At 42.9% G+C, this 15,342-nt stretch overlaps 1 protein-coding gene across 2 annotated transcripts in view; it reads right to left on the bottom strand.

Annotated features, from left to right (window-relative positions):
• The window catches only part of BANK1 (B cell scaffold protein with ankyrin repeats 1), a 179,571-nt gene that overhangs the window by 8,086 nt on the left and 156,143 nt on the right, over positions 1 to 15,342 (bottom strand). For both annotated transcript variants that reach the window (XM_077300769.1, XM_077300768.1), the window contains exons 10-14: positions 14,068 to 14,328; positions 8,427 to 8,495; positions 5,410 to 5,588; positions 4,205 to 4,268; positions 1,702 to 1,772 (exon numbers count right to left, since the gene is read on the bottom strand). In XM_077300769.1, the coding sequence (XP_077156884.1) occupies positions 1,702 to 1,772; positions 4,205 to 4,268; positions 5,410 to 5,588; positions 8,427 to 8,495; positions 14,068 to 14,328 (644 nt within the window). The remainder of the gene's footprint in view (positions 1 to 1,701; positions 1,773 to 4,204; positions 4,269 to 5,409; positions 5,589 to 8,426; positions 8,496 to 14,067; positions 14,329 to 15,342) is intronic.

The raw sequence follows: 15,342 nt of genomic DNA on the forward strand, positions 1-15,342 counted from the left end.
TGTTGTCAATTCACGGCTGACTTATGACAACCCCATGGGGCTGTGAGGCAAGAGACATTCCGAGGTAGTTTGAAATTGCCTGCCTTTGCATCGTGACCACAGTATTCCTTAAAGGTTGCCCATCCAAATATTGACCAGGGCTGACCTTGCTTAGCTTCCAGGATCTGATGAGATCGGTCTAGCTTGCACTAACCAGGTCAGGGCTATGCCAGTAAGGATATTTTTAAATTTGTGGGTAAAGACATGGACACTTCAGCGCCAAACAACCAACAGTTTACTAGAACCAGAAAACACTGAACACTGAGAAGCAAAACTGGGGAACTTATATACATACTCAAGCCTCCTGCCAAGACATGTGATTGGCCGTAAAGGAGGCCTGTGATTGGTCTATAAGTCTGTTCAAAGCCTCTTACAAGGGGTCTTGAAAATCTACACACACAAAGATATTATTAACATTTATTATTAAAATTTATTTTTAGTTTGAGTTTCCTTATTTGTATACTCCTGGAGCAGATCTATTTAACCATTTTGGTTACTTTATCTGGTCCTTTGGTTTGAGTGTTGTTGTCGTCTCCTCCGCCCCCTTTCTTAACCAGCAAAGCTACCAATTTCCATTAAGAACTCCCTCTAAAATTCCTGCAAGGCGGGCATAAATCTGGTTGAGACCATGGTGCAGTGGAAGGGGTTCTTCTTTTCTCCCCATGCCATTTTCCCCACCTGAAATGGCATTGGAGGATGAATGATACTCCCCAGTTCCACAATTCCCATGAGCCCCTGCCAGCAAACGCTGGCAGGGGCTCATGGGAATTGTAGTCCATGATCATCTGGAGGACCACAGGTTGACTACCCCTGCTTACATCCCTTCTCCGCTTATGTCCCTTCTCAAACTCTCACCAAGGCCCCTCTTAATTATTCTATGTTTTGGCCAAATTAAATATCCAAAATTCTGGCTCAACCCAGCAAACAAGAGAGTACAAACGGATTCCAATCTGTCATTAAAACCTGCAATATTTGGAAATGAATGGAAGAACACTTTGATCTACTGTGATGCTCTGTTTCTGATCTCTAAGACAGCATCCTTCAAGCAAATGAATTTAAAAGGGAAACTCATCTCTGGAATCGCAGAACTGGGATTTCTTTAAAATTTCACACTCTTGCCCCCACCTCTGGGTTGTTCTAAGACTTAGGCTAATTCTACAAATGTTGGGGAATGCACTTTCAATGTGCTTTGGCAGCTGGAATCGCCTTCTAAAGTGCATTGGAAGTGCATTATCTAACCTGTGTAGAATAGACTGTCGGCAATGTTATAGTAAGATTGAAAAAAAAAACCCTGATACAACCAAAATCAGAAATTCCACATATATTATGTTTCAATTGACTTAGCATAACTAGCGAATGGTCTCTGTATTTTTCCCAATTAGATTTCAATTTTGCATAATTACATTCCACACTTTCTTCCTATGTTTCGTAGCCCCTTCACCCTATCATTAGAGTTTTGTGTTCTCTACATAAAATGATGGTATGGTGAGAATCCACTTGAAGAAAGGGATTCTAGCCCATAAAAACGTATACTAGAATAAAACTATGTGAGTCCTGTCTATATTCCATTATGGTTTATTCAGTAATAACACCTATGTTTTAAAAAGCTTTAACCGCTCCCCCAAAAGAAGTATAAAACATAAGGAACATATTTAGACATACCTGCTTATTAAATGGACTGGAGTATACAATATTTTCGGAATTGGGACCGTTTCTTCCTTTTTTCATAGACACTATCGAAACAAAGAAATTCCACTGTCATTTTGCTGTTGTTTCAAAATGATTGGCAGTTTGGTACTGAGACTAGGGCAGTCCAATCCAAAGAGGGGTATAGTCACGAGCAAACTTTAAACTGTTACATTGTCTGGGATTAGCTAATCTGATAGAATGCCTCATCCTATATAGTTCATCATTCTTGATGGCCTTGAAATTGTTTAAGGAGCCTCTCTTGCAAGGGCCCTTGACTGAAGCACATTGGCGGAAGTCCTCAGCCAGAGAGGTTTTATCAATTTACTTCTGTTTCCAACTTCAAGAGACTGGAAAAAACCTTGCCTCTTCTAGAGCTTGTTCTCTTATATTTAGAATCAGCAGCTGTACATTACCTAGAGAACCGTCGTCTTAATTTCTGCCTTGGATCTTACCCTTGTTCTATTGTTGTTATTTAGATTGCTAACAATCAAGTCTCACCACAACCCACTTAGAAAACATTGGATATATAGGAGTCTATAATTTTGAAAGGGAGAGGGGGAGATGGAGAGATTGAGAAATGCAATCAATAATGCAAATAGTTGCTCCGTGAGCAATTCCTTTCCTGATCCATCTTCTGAGGCGGTGTGGGCCAAAAGCTCAATCAGCAAAGCTGCAATAATATTGACCAGCTGTTTAGGAGGTAAGAGGTGTGGTGTGGGAGTTATTTCCTCCACTTCTTCCATCTTGGTAAAATGAGACAATTGGTACAATTGTCTCTTCTGAGAGGAATAAACATGTGTGCCTCCCAGCATTTGGCTGGAGAATATTCAACAACCACAGGGTATGCAGGTGGGCTCTGGTATTCTCACCCTGTGTCAGGTTGACTGGTGGGTTTTCTTCAATTCCCATTGGTGCAGTGCCTAATTCAGATCAGGATGCTGCAGCCACTGGCACAGCTTAAAAACAAATTAAATCTGAGCAGCAGTCGGCAACGGGGATGCAGGACTTTCCAACCAAGGGCCTGGGAGCTCTCCCTGAGCCTCCGGGGAGGGCGGTATAGAAGTATGATAAATAAATAAATAAATAAATAAATAAATAAATAAATAAATAAATAAATAAATAAATAAATAAATAAATAAATAATTGATACTTCCTCTAGTTCTGTGCTGGATTTCCAATGCGGTTAGATTTTCAGCATCAAATTTGCTATTTCTGGAGCAGATGGGGCAAAGTTTAAAAGAAAGAGAGATCCTTCTAGAAAAATTGCTTTCCATACAAATGAATGGCACAATCTATTCTTTGGAGGAAGTCATGGCCAAATAGTATAGAATCAGTACTGAATTATTTGCTGCTTGTGAACGAAGGCTTTTGATTGGGTTCTGTCTTTAAAAGTGGCAATTGCCACTTCAAAGGGACAGGACTACTGCAAGGCCTTCATCCTTCTCCCTCTTCCTCTGGACCAAACCCTTCAAAAGAGAGGGAGATAGAGATTGCAATGGAAAGCATACCTTTTGAAGGGTGTATGTGTGTGTAAATATTTTTGCCAATTCAGATTCCTCCACTACGTAAAAAGGCTGGCAAATAGAGCAGAAGTACTTTTTAGAGTAGATAAAAAGTGTCATGAAACATGATTTGCTAGTCAGTGCTAATTTTATGCCAGTTAAAAGAATCCTGGGAATTACAATTCGGTGAGAATTCTGTTTAATTGATGTTGTTGCTAATGGGCATGTTTTTTAGTGGTGTTTTATTATCAGCTGTAAACTGCCTTGAGTGTGGGTCTCTGGGTCTATACATTTTCTAATTAAAATGCAATTACTGGGAGAAAAACATTTTGTTCAATGGGTTAAGACATGTATGATTAAGTGGATGCAGAATTTCGAGACTAATATTACAATGTAAGAATGGGAACAACTATGGGTCAAGATTCCCAAACTCACAAATAGTGAGTTTGAGAAAATTGGTACCAGAAAATGCTGGCAGGGGCTCATGGGAATTGTAGTCCATGAACATCTGGAGGACCACAGGTTGACGACGCCTGGTCTAGAGATTAGCTATAATTCTGGGAGGTCTCCAGGACCCTCCAGGAGGTTGACAAATCTATTCATGGTAGGACTATTTCCAATTTTAACACAGAAATGAGAAAAGTTTGAAAAAGCTCAAAGAATGCCTTCCCGAGTTCTGCGTCAATCGCCAAGAACAAATGTGACATCTTGTTTGGTTAAAGATTTCTGCCCCATCCTTCTAACTTAAAGAGGCATTTAGGGTAGCTTACGATTAACCACAAAAACAACATATATTTGTATTAAATTAAACCAAACATCTCAAGTGGAATATTAAACAGTCGTAGCAGTAGAGAATAAAATAACAACACCCCCCAAAGCCTCCCCGCCCCCGCCCTGCACAAAATAAACCAGTTATTTATTTATCCTATAGTTCTCCTTTCCAGCCTCCTGAAATGCTAGTAAATGTGATTTACCATGCAAGTCTTCCTCCTCCGGTGTTTTTCTGGTAATAGAGTCCTGGAGCTGACGCATTTTTTCCTTAAGTAAGAAGCCAACACACAAACAACCACAAAAATCAATAGCTGGAGTTGATTGTTAAAAATAATGAATGAGAAGCTGGAGGAGGTGAGCTTTTTAGTATTCTGAATGCTTAAGCTTCTTAGCACAGGAAATCATTAAAAAAAAAACTTTTGACAAAAAAAAAGAACCCTCACCTTTTGTTTTTGTGTGCGTGCAAGTGTGTGTGTGTGTGTGTTTGAGGCAAGCCTTTGTAGTTGCAGCATTTGAGACCAAAAGATTTGTGGGAAGTTTTCTTCCAGCGGCACACAACGTTCCACCCCTCCTTGCCACCCACTCCTCCAGGCTCCAGGCAATCATTCCAGAACATTTGCCTTGAACCTCACTGCCTTAATCAAAAGAAGGTGTTTTATAACCACCCTGGCAGTAATGGGCTACCAGGAACGGCCAACTCATCCGTTATTCTGCCACCTTTATTTGTGCTCTGCAATCGCTACAAATTGCCTTGAGAAAGAAAAAAAAAAAGACCAGCAACAACCTTGTAGATTGGATTCTAGAGTAGACCCACTCAAAGGGACTAGAGTTAATACAAGAAGTACAGCAATAACCTTTAGGTTATTATTGATTCATTCTTAATCAGTGATTTACAGGAATTATATCCTGTGCAGGATTCATAACAGGCAAACTCGGAAGGAAAGGAAAGACTCTGCCACAGTTTTTGTTATTCTTGCTAGGCAGACTAACATGGCTGCCCATATTGATCTAGTTCCTTGGGAGGCATGAGATTTAGCCATACAGAAATCCATCAACCTCTGAAGATGTGACTCATGAAATCTCATACTCTTTAAACAAATTTTCCTGGCTTTTAAGGTGCTACTGGACTCCTGCTGTTTTCTACTGTCAGCACAAGTTTGCCCCACAAACGTCTAGGATGTATGGAACCCATGATAATTTGGACTTCATGCACGGTCTGAAAGCCCTCAGGTTTACCTTTTTCTCTGCTCGAATGATTCACAAGGGATAACAACAGTTTCATAAACTAGCCTCAGATGCTGAGTCAGCACAATTAGATTAAAACCCAAAATTCGGCCCAATTACTTGACATCCCTATTGAAAATAATGGCCATTCCAAAAGTAATCACAACAACCTTGAGGATTCTACCTGCTGGGTGGCTTCGAACTGCGTTTTATGGTTCTGCCATTGTTTGAATCTCTCCACGGCTTCATCCATCGAAATGGTCCCCCTTTTCACCTCCTCCTGTAACAGGATTAGTTGTTCTTGATTCAGTGGGATGTTAGGCCTGACAGTTGCGTAACTCATACTCTCATCGTAAACCCGGTCTGTGGGTAGGAAATGGAAGAGAAAAGGCAACACTGAGTTAGATTCATTTAAATTGAAAACCGTGAACAAGTATGGCGGGATGGTCTCCTTGAAACAGGAACCTGCCCACCATGTAGACATCAAGAGACACTCTATGAGATCATAAGAGTTTAGCAACATCCTAGTTCATCCCATGATGGCACTTTCTGGTTTCATTATAAGTGATGTTAGCACAACAGCATGATGCCCACACACCACTCTGCTGCCTAAATGTTTGTAGGGGTTGCCAACTGCAGCTTGGGTGTTCAAGCTGAGCACTCCCAGCTGAGCCCGTGAAGACCTTATACAATTGCAGAGACTGTTCAGTTTACAGTTGGCCTGTGTTGAGGGCAATAGGTGTGGGCTCACCTGTCATTTCCCCCTTCACTGTCACTGGCTGGGTCAGGGATCAGTGGCCCCTACAAAGAAGATGCTCTCAGCAGACCCAGTGGAGGAGAGGATGGGACAGTTCACGATTGTCATTGTTTCTGCTGAACCACGTTACTCTTCACTGATTTAAAAGTCAAGATGTTAAAAGAGCTATGGCAGCTTAGCCATGTGGAATGATATTTCATATTAGAAGAAGAGTTGGTTCTTTCCTCTACCCGAAGGAGTCTCAAAGCGGCTTACAATCGCCTTCCCTTTCCTCTCTCCACAACAGACACCCTGTGAGGTGGGTGAGGCTGAGAGAGCCCTGATATTACTGAAGAAGGAGATATGCCTCTTTTCTCTACCTGAAGGAGTCTCAAAGCGGCTTACAATCGCCTTCCCTTTCCTGTGAAAGGGAACAGACCTGTGAGGTGGGTGAGGCTGAGAGAGCCTTGATATTACTGCTCGGTCAGAACTTCTCTATCAGTGACGTGGCGAGCCCAGGGTCACCCAGCTGGCTGCATGTGGGGAAGTGGGGAATCAAACCCGGCTCGCTAGATTAGAAGTCTGCGCTCCAACCACTACACCAAGCTGGCTCTCTTTACTGTTCCCCTTAACAGCACTAAGCAAGACTGACTATGGCCCCCTGCAGAGTAAGGAATCACTGGTTACTCTGGGCAGCAACCTTGTGATGGGGCTATCAATAAACTGTAACTTCCTGGATTACATTCTGTGCTGATATATGAGCTGAAGGCTGCCCACACAAAAACAGAGAAGCCACATCCAGTGCTTCTAATGGTGTACAAAGCATCCAGATCCACGGCCATTTGCCTGATTAATTCACCGTTCATTAAATTTAGCTGTCATCGGAGTTGCCATTGTGAGATAGCACTGTACCATTAGCTAATAATGAAACTCAAGAAAGGAAGCACTGACACATTACGTTAAGGGCAGGCGCTGCAGATCACAGAAACAAGCACAGGAAATGTGGCATTGCCTAGATAACATCTCGCAACAAATGAGCAATTCGCACACCACACTTTTCCCAAAGATAAGCACTGCGTCTTGCTGAGTTCTCTCCCTGTCTATTCATCATCACATTCATGCTCAATTGGCAAGTAATACGTGGAACGAAAATGGTTCTATTGGTTTTAATACGGCCATGCGCATGCGCACATACACAAATGCTGCTTGGCTTCCAGGGCAAGGGTACAGTAGAATGGGATGTACAGACAACAAAGAATGTGACCAAATGCTCTGTGATGGCCTCATTTGTTCAGAGCTCCTGTTTTGCTAGCAAATCAATAAAATGGTGTATGCCTTGCTTTAAGACGGGAAGCTGTTGGGTCCACTATCAGAACAACCAGATCTGCCTTACGACTGTTTTGCCTATAAATCCGAATGTACAAACACAAACATTCAAGGCACCCATTAGGGTTGTCTTCCTCCATGGACGCTCTATAGATCTCCAGAAATTACAACTGAATTACCAGAGCATTGGCTGGATGTTGCTGGTATGTTGACATCAACAAGACCAGCAACAAGGTCTAGGCTTTCACCTTTCTCCTGGGAAGTCACCCCTTCTGACTCAATGACCACCTGCTGTCAGGCTGGTGGTGGGGGACCCCCACCTCCACCAGGGGATCTGTCAACCCTATTCCTAGAAGAAATATTTACCATTTTATAGGACAGGCATATGGCTCTTGTACCTGTTCCCCTGCTCACTGTTACTTGCCCCCATCTCTGGTTCGTATCCAATAAAGGGAGCTTTGATTTTCATCAGCTTACACCCTGAAAATCATGCTTGTCTCTATGGTGCTTCTGGACTTGAGGCTAGCGGTTGTCTTGTAGACCAACACAGCTACCCTCTGAAACGATGGTCTTGCAACACACAGTTATCCTCCCTGGGACCTCTGTAGTATTTTAACTACCAATATGCAAAGCTGCATTAAAACAGCCATTCTCACACAGCTACAATTTCACGTTTTTTAAAAAGGCTACACATCGTGTAGTACATTGGGAAAATAAAATCTGGCCAGGGTATTAAAAATACATTTATTTCAGCAGGTGATTGATGTTTAGAAATTATTTGAACTTGCATGGCAATAACCTTGGACATCGGTGCACCAGCAGCGCTAATACAGATATTTAATCATATCCTAGGAAAATGTTACAATACTGCTTGAAGGTTACAGTCAACTCACGGCTCATAAAAAAGAACAAGTAGTCAAAACAGACATTCTCCTCCATAGAATGCCAAAAGTCTACCAGTGGAGGCACACATTCATACAAGTTGAGTTGGGGATAACAGCCTGCTAATGATCCTTTGTGTTGATCGTTGTATACATAAGAAGAGTTATTAGCTCTAGAAACGAACCACTGTACTGCAATTAAACACTCTCGAGTCCTTTGTTCAAGGCAGTTAAAAACATCAGAAGTGAGTCTCGTACCTGGTTTTCTGACTGCATACAAGGCCTTCTCATTAGCCGCAGAAATTCTGGTTGCCTTTTGCTGAAAGACTACAATAAGCAGCAAATTAGGAAACTTGTAGCAGCAACACAGTAAAAAAGAAAAGTGATCATCAGAGCGCATCTGAGGCCCTTGAAAACAGATTGTAAGGAGAAAGATTTCTCATAATATAGACAGGTATTGTTTTGGAATTTCATACTCCTGTATTTAACAGACTGTCAGGGGGTAGCCCAGGCTAGTCCAAACTCATCAGATATTAGAAGCTAAGCAGAAATTTTGGGGAAGTAATCCCCACTGAATAATGGGATTTACTTCTGAGTTGGAGATGTTTAAGATTGCTCCCAAATCCTACTAGAATTAGGAAAGGTTTGCAACAAATTTAATCTATGATGAACACCTAACAATGCAGTCCTAGCCAATGTTACACCCTTCTGAATCCACTGGGGTCAATGGAGTTTGAATAAGGTTACCAACTCTGGGTTGGGAAATATCTGGAGACTTTGGGGGTGGATCCAGAAGTGGGTAGGATTTGGGGCAGGGAGGCCACCCTCCAAAGCAGCCATTTTCTCCAGGGGAACTGATCTCTATCACCTGGAGAAGTGCTATAATTCCAGGAGTTCCCCAGGTCCCACCTGGGGACCGGCATCCCTCAGTTAGAAAAATATAACCCTGTTTAGGACTGCAAGGATTTCATATAGAAAATGGCAATCACTGCTTTAAAAACAATGTATTTTTTTGGGGGGGGGGTGGAGAAGAGAACGGATGAGTTGATTTTATATAACATAGTGAAGTGAAGCAGAGGAGGAAAGAGCCATTGGTACTACATTAGGAAACATTAACTTTGGTGAATTCAGTTCTTTCTCTCCGATTTTATTTTGTCTGCTTTAACTGCCTGATGCAGGATGTTGAGGCAGCAAAGGCTGTCTCGCTCCATTGGAAGCACCACCTGTTATGATAAAAGCTCTCAAATATCATTGATGACATTATACAAGTCGCGTTGACTTGCAGGGAACACTGGCGGTGAGCGAAACAACATTAGAGGGAATTGTGCTTTGACTGAGAATTTGCCTGTTTACAAGACCCTTGGAACAGCACTGCAGCCCCAGCAAGAGTGGTGCCCTAATGGCTGTAAGGTTAAGATGTAGGTCTCCCCCACCCACCATGACATTAAATAATAACAAATAAAGCTGAACAGATCAATTGGCTTGGAAAGACAGGATCAAAGACTAATGGCAGAACTGCATGTAAAAATCTAAAAAGTAATGCACACGCTGGAGCTGCAAGGCCAGAAATGTAAAGAGTGGGAGACCCCCCTACCACCACTGTTTTCTTTGTCTCTTTTTCCATTGAAAATTGGGCTTTTGAAACTGCTTTTGACTCAAGTGGTTTGTTTTGAAAACTTGTATTCCCTCTGTGGTGGTTTCCAGTGTGCATATCTCCTGACCAGGGTTTAAACTGCATGGAGCTTTTATTCCAATCCCAGGTCGATTCAGTCCCTGTTGTCTACACAAATGCGATTCCGTTTTGATTTTGGGCGATTTAAATTTTCCTTCTGCAACAAGCAGGATTGATCTGGAGTGACCCTACCTTTATTGTGCAATATCTTAGAGTGTTTTTTAAACCTCAATATTTTAAGATTTGGATTGAGAAAGCAGGCTGTTTTGAATCTGGGCTCTGCTCTGTGGTAGAGAACCTCTGATTGGCCAAGGCTGCTCATGTGACAAGCTTGCCTTAAAGGAGAAGCCCCTAAATTCTCTCTGTCGGTCTTGGATTTTTTTCTCCCTCCTTTGCTGTTTTCCAATCCTCTCCCCCACCCTTCAAGAAAAGAAAGGAAGAGGCTGTGCTTGGCTCCCCCCCTTCTAAACTACCCTAACCATGTGCAGAACATTTCAATGGGGAGGGGGGGGAAGAGGAAGACCCAAGTTCAAACGATCTGAATTCACAGGATTGACAATGGAATAAACAAAGTAAGTGCAGACTCTGCCCTGAATAGCCCGAGCTAGTTAAATCTTGTCATATCTCAGAAGCTAAGCAGGTCTAGCCCTTGTCAGTATTTGGATGGGACACAACCAAGATAGTTAAGGACTGTGATGCAGAGGAATGCAATGACAAACCACCTCTGAAAGTCTCTTTCCTTGAAAACCCTACTGGGCCACCAAAAACCAGCTGTGACTTGACAGCAGCAACAACATATATGCAACAAGGCTGAAATAGCTACTCTGCCCCATACTGCTCTGCAGTACTCTGTAAAAATAAGAATCAAGATTGGCTTTGTTGTCAAGTCAGTCAACTTATGGCTATCCCATTGGGTTGTTTAGGAAGGAGACAAACAGGTGGGCTTGCCTTTATGTAGCAACCTGGGGCTTCTTGGGTGGTTTCCCATCCAAGTACTAACCATGGCTAGCCCTGCTTAGCTTTTGAGATCTGACAAGATCTAGCTAGCTTGGCCCTGAAGTACCATGTTCATGGAAGACCTGAATTTTGGACTAGCTGGCTTCCATTCCGCAGAAATTTCAACAATGGTGTTTGATCCAGTATGAGGCCATACAGGAACAATTTCAGTATGAGGCCATTCAGTATGAGGCCATTCATGAACTATTTCATCCTCCTTTTGCTATTCCCATCCCAGAACGTATCAACTCATTCAATTTTTCTCCTTCACCTAGAAAGTGTATTTCTCTTTTCACATTCTGGTCCTTCTTGGACATCACACTTCACAGCTGTAAGCACATTTCTTCATGCCCAGGTTGCTTCCAGAATCAGAGCAGGCCTAAGATTGAAATTCTGGAAATGTTGAAAGGTAAAATGAAGGGTGAGGGAAAGGTTTCGCTTCACTCCCCTTGGCTCTCAATTTTGGATTAATACAGAAGAAGAAGAAGAAGAAGAAGAGTGGGTTCTTATATGCCACTTTTCTCTACCCAAAGGAGTCTCAAAGTGGATTACAATCACCTCCCCTTCCTCTCCCCACAACAGACACCTTGTGATGGAGGTGAGGCTGAGAGAGCCCTGACATCACTGCTCGGTCAGAACAGTTTTATCAGTGCTGTGGCAAGCCCAAGGTCACCCAGCTGGTGGCATGTGGGGGAGGAGTGAGGAATAAAACCCGACTCGCCAAATAGAAGTCTGCACTCCTAACCACTACACCAAGCTTGCTCTCCAGACCCCTTACCACATTATAGAATAAACACCAGTTCCTTCATCACAGCTGATGTGACCCTAAAGAAGACCATGTCCCTGTTATCCCTTCCCTTTACCTCATGCATAACTTCCCATTTGAATTCCAAGTGGAAATGGGTTGAGTCGGACAAAACATGTAAAAACATGAACTACAGTTGGCAGGTTTTTTCATTGGCAATCTTTGCAAAGGACGGTGAGGAGTCCCCATCAGACACAAAGTATTCCCCTCCCGCCCCCTCCTCACCCCGGCCCGAGGCGATTCTCTATAGTCAGCGCGGAGCTATATCACAGGATCATTGCAAGCCAATTTGTACCTGTCTGGGGTTAGGCCACACCAGCTTCCGTCTCCAGGGTGGATAATCCTGTGCCAGTAATGAGTGCATAACAACTTTTCACTATGTGCTAGCAATCAAAACGCACTCATACATTTATTTAACAGTTATTCTGGCACTGTGTAATTGGAAGCGTATTGAAGGGCTGAGGGTTCGCATGGGAAAGTAGACTGTGAATTGCCATCAATTGTATTGTGATTACATTGGGGTTTTATGCTGTTTTTATGCAAACTGCCACGAGTTGCCTGTGCTGGGAGTGGCGGTCTATAAATATAAATAAATAAACAACCTGGTGAAGGATATTAAAAACTCAAGGAATGGGGAAGGGAACATACTGGGAACGCACACCATCTGGGTGCCCATAACAGAGAATATTTATGCAGGTGTACATTACACCAGGGCTAGTCAACCTGTGGTCCTCCAGATGTTCATGGACTACAATTCCCATGAGCTGGCTCATGGGAATTGTAGTCCATGAACATCTGGAGGACCACAGGTTGACTAGCCCTGTATTACACAATTACCAGAAAAGGGAGAGGGATCCCACACTACTGTTATCAGAGGTCAACATGACAAATGTGAATCTATCTGCACATGAGCCAACCTGCTTGCCTCCGGATGTTTATATTGAAAACAAGCTCCCCCCCCCCCCCAAGGTTCCCTGGGAAACTGTAGTTCTTTAAGTGAATTAGTGATCTTTAATGGAAGATTCTCAAGACTGTCATCTACTTAATTCTGGTGGGATATTGTGACAGTTAAACTGGTGCAAAATGGATGTAATTACCAGTAGAAATACTCATGGGCCTTTATGTATGAGAAAAATAATTCCACTTGTTTTCTGCCTCCGCTGATGTTTTGTGTTTCTCGCTTGTTTGGAGGAACTCAAGGGTAACATTGCCCGTCTGTCTGCCAACCATAAATATCTCAGCTCTAGCAGTGAACACTAATGCCCGCTTCTGAATTTGTCAGGGGACTCCAAGTAGGAGCTTCCAAACTGCAGCTGGTCTGGAAGTTTCCACTTGATGTTCTGCTGCTGCTGCCCCCCCTGCCGCCCCCGAGAAGGAAGGGCTTCCCCTCCTATTGGCTCTTCCACGTCAGGGGTGGTGGCCGTGATGGCAGTGGCTGGGTCTGCTAGTTCCTTGCAAGGGGCGCATGCTCTTTCTGTAGACCAGCGATCTGTTCAATGTCAGTTGCCTAATTAAATAGGAATACATGAAGTTGCCTCTAGAACATATCAAACCTTTAGTCCCTCTAGGCTAGCAGTTCTGCAGGCCCCAGATTTTTCCCTTGCTCTGACATCCTTCAGCTAGAGGCGCCTGGGGTTAAACTCAGGATGTTACACATGCCAAACATGTGTTGTGTTGCTGAATGCCTCAAAATGCATCCATACCGTATTGTACTTCTGCATCCTTCTGCAGATCTGTACTTGGTGTAGTGGATAAGAGCAGCAGCTTCTAATCTGGTGCTTTGGGTTTGATTTCCTGCTGCTCCACATGTAACCCGCTGGGTGACCAACTCTTCTTATAATTCTGGTATTGGGTAAAAATGTAATTTAACCTGGAGTATTTTCTTGACTGATTCATTGTCCTCAATAGCTGATTATCCACAGTCAAAACACTGGGTTGGATTTCATAAGACACCAGTGAAGACACTGGCTGGGACAGACCTTTTCCACCTTCCTTCAGGGACCTCTTGGAAATGGAGATGCTGGAGGGTAGGAAGATCTGCATGAACAAAAATACTCATCATGGGTAGAGGCTGTGAGGAAGTAGAAATGCCACTGGCAGATGAATCAGGAGAGGCGTTATTACTGCTTTTGCCCCCTCATGGCAGCCCTGTGTTTTAGGACATTTTGTACATGTGGGGTTCCCAGTTCCCAGGATTGTCTTTTCAACATTAACAGGAGTTTATTGGAGATAGGGGGAAATGTGAAAAGCCTGGTCCCACCAGTGTGCTATGTTGGCAGTACCTAGAATGAAACCCATAATCTCCTAGTATCTTAGTTATTTGCCACTACCAAAACTTGAATGAGCAAAGAATGTCGGATTGAGATTGAAAGGCTGATTTCAGTCTGATAGTCCATCAGGCATTATTAAATGCCGGCAAGGGTTACCTTGTGCTATGTAAGGCATGACCTCCTCTTTTACAGGGGCAGACGAAGGACGGGGCGCAGGTGCTGGCGGTCGGTTCATAATAAAGGATCTACCATCTTTTCTTCGTATTTCAGTAGTGCTAGCCAGTATTGTATCATAGACATCATCATCCAGCTGAGCAACCGTATATGGATCTTCCTCTCCTTCCTGGGCTACATCCTCTTCTTTCAGGCCTTCAAATGTATATTCGTTTTCCTTTTCGTCCTTAACCATTTCCTGTTCTGCAAAACACAGAAAGGCACCTTTAAAATTCAGATCCTAGTGGTTGCCAAGGTGAATGTAAACATCAGCAAAAACTTGCTAATGTAAACATTTGTTTAAAAAAAAAAATCAGATCCAAGAGCCGAATGTTCCATTCTAAATATGGGTAGTTGAATCTGAATATATTCCTTTTTGACCTCAATCATCTCTACAGGGTCTATTAGAGACCAGATCGGCTTTGAAATAATACCATTTCATTGGAATGAAATGTTTTGAACAATTAGGAAGTGCTGTATGAATGCTAAGTATTACTAGTAACAGCTCGTAACAATTTTTAAAAATGAAAATGTAGTATCTGGGTTAGTTCTAAGTTCAATGCGAGGCAGTTGTATAGGTGAATTATGCAGATTTGAAAGCCACAACCATGTAGGCAAACATCTGTTTAACTTAATGTACCTGCAGCAGTGTGGATCAGTCACTGAAGGGATAAAAAGATTTTTCATCCTATCTAGTATTAGATTTTAAGTCTTTAAGATTCTTGGTTTCTCATACAGAATAGCTCCCATATAGAAAATACCTTGCAATTACCATGTAATTCATATGCTTGTTTTTGGTTGTCCTTTTTCGCAATATATATATTATCTTGGTGATAATTTCTCCCTAATTTATGGTAATTAGGGATGCCAGTTCCCAGATGGGGCCTGGGGATCCCCTGGAATTATAGCTCCAGACTAAAGAGATCAGTTCCCCTGGAGCAAATGGCTCCTTTGAAAGACTCCATTGCATTATACTCTACTGAGGTCCATCCCCACCCTAAATCCTGCCCACTTCAGACTTCATCCCCAAAATCCCCAGGTATTTCCAACCCAGAGCTGGCAGCCCTTATTATACATATTGTGGAACCACACAAGAGGAATGGAGCAGAGAAAGAGCAGAGGAGGCCTGGGTTCAGGAGCGCTCACCATGTGAGGGTTGGTACCCCACTTGGCTTTGTTGCCATGGCAGCCTCTGACGGTCTGCGAAACAGCTGCAGT

The sequence above is a fragment of the Paroedura picta genome, chromosome 10 (genome assembly GCF_049243985.1).
Source record: "Paroedura picta isolate Pp20150507F chromosome 10, Ppicta_v3.0, whole genome shotgun sequence".
Taxonomy (NCBI): Eukaryota; Metazoa; Chordata; class Lepidosauria; order Squamata; family Gekkonidae; genus Paroedura; species Paroedura picta.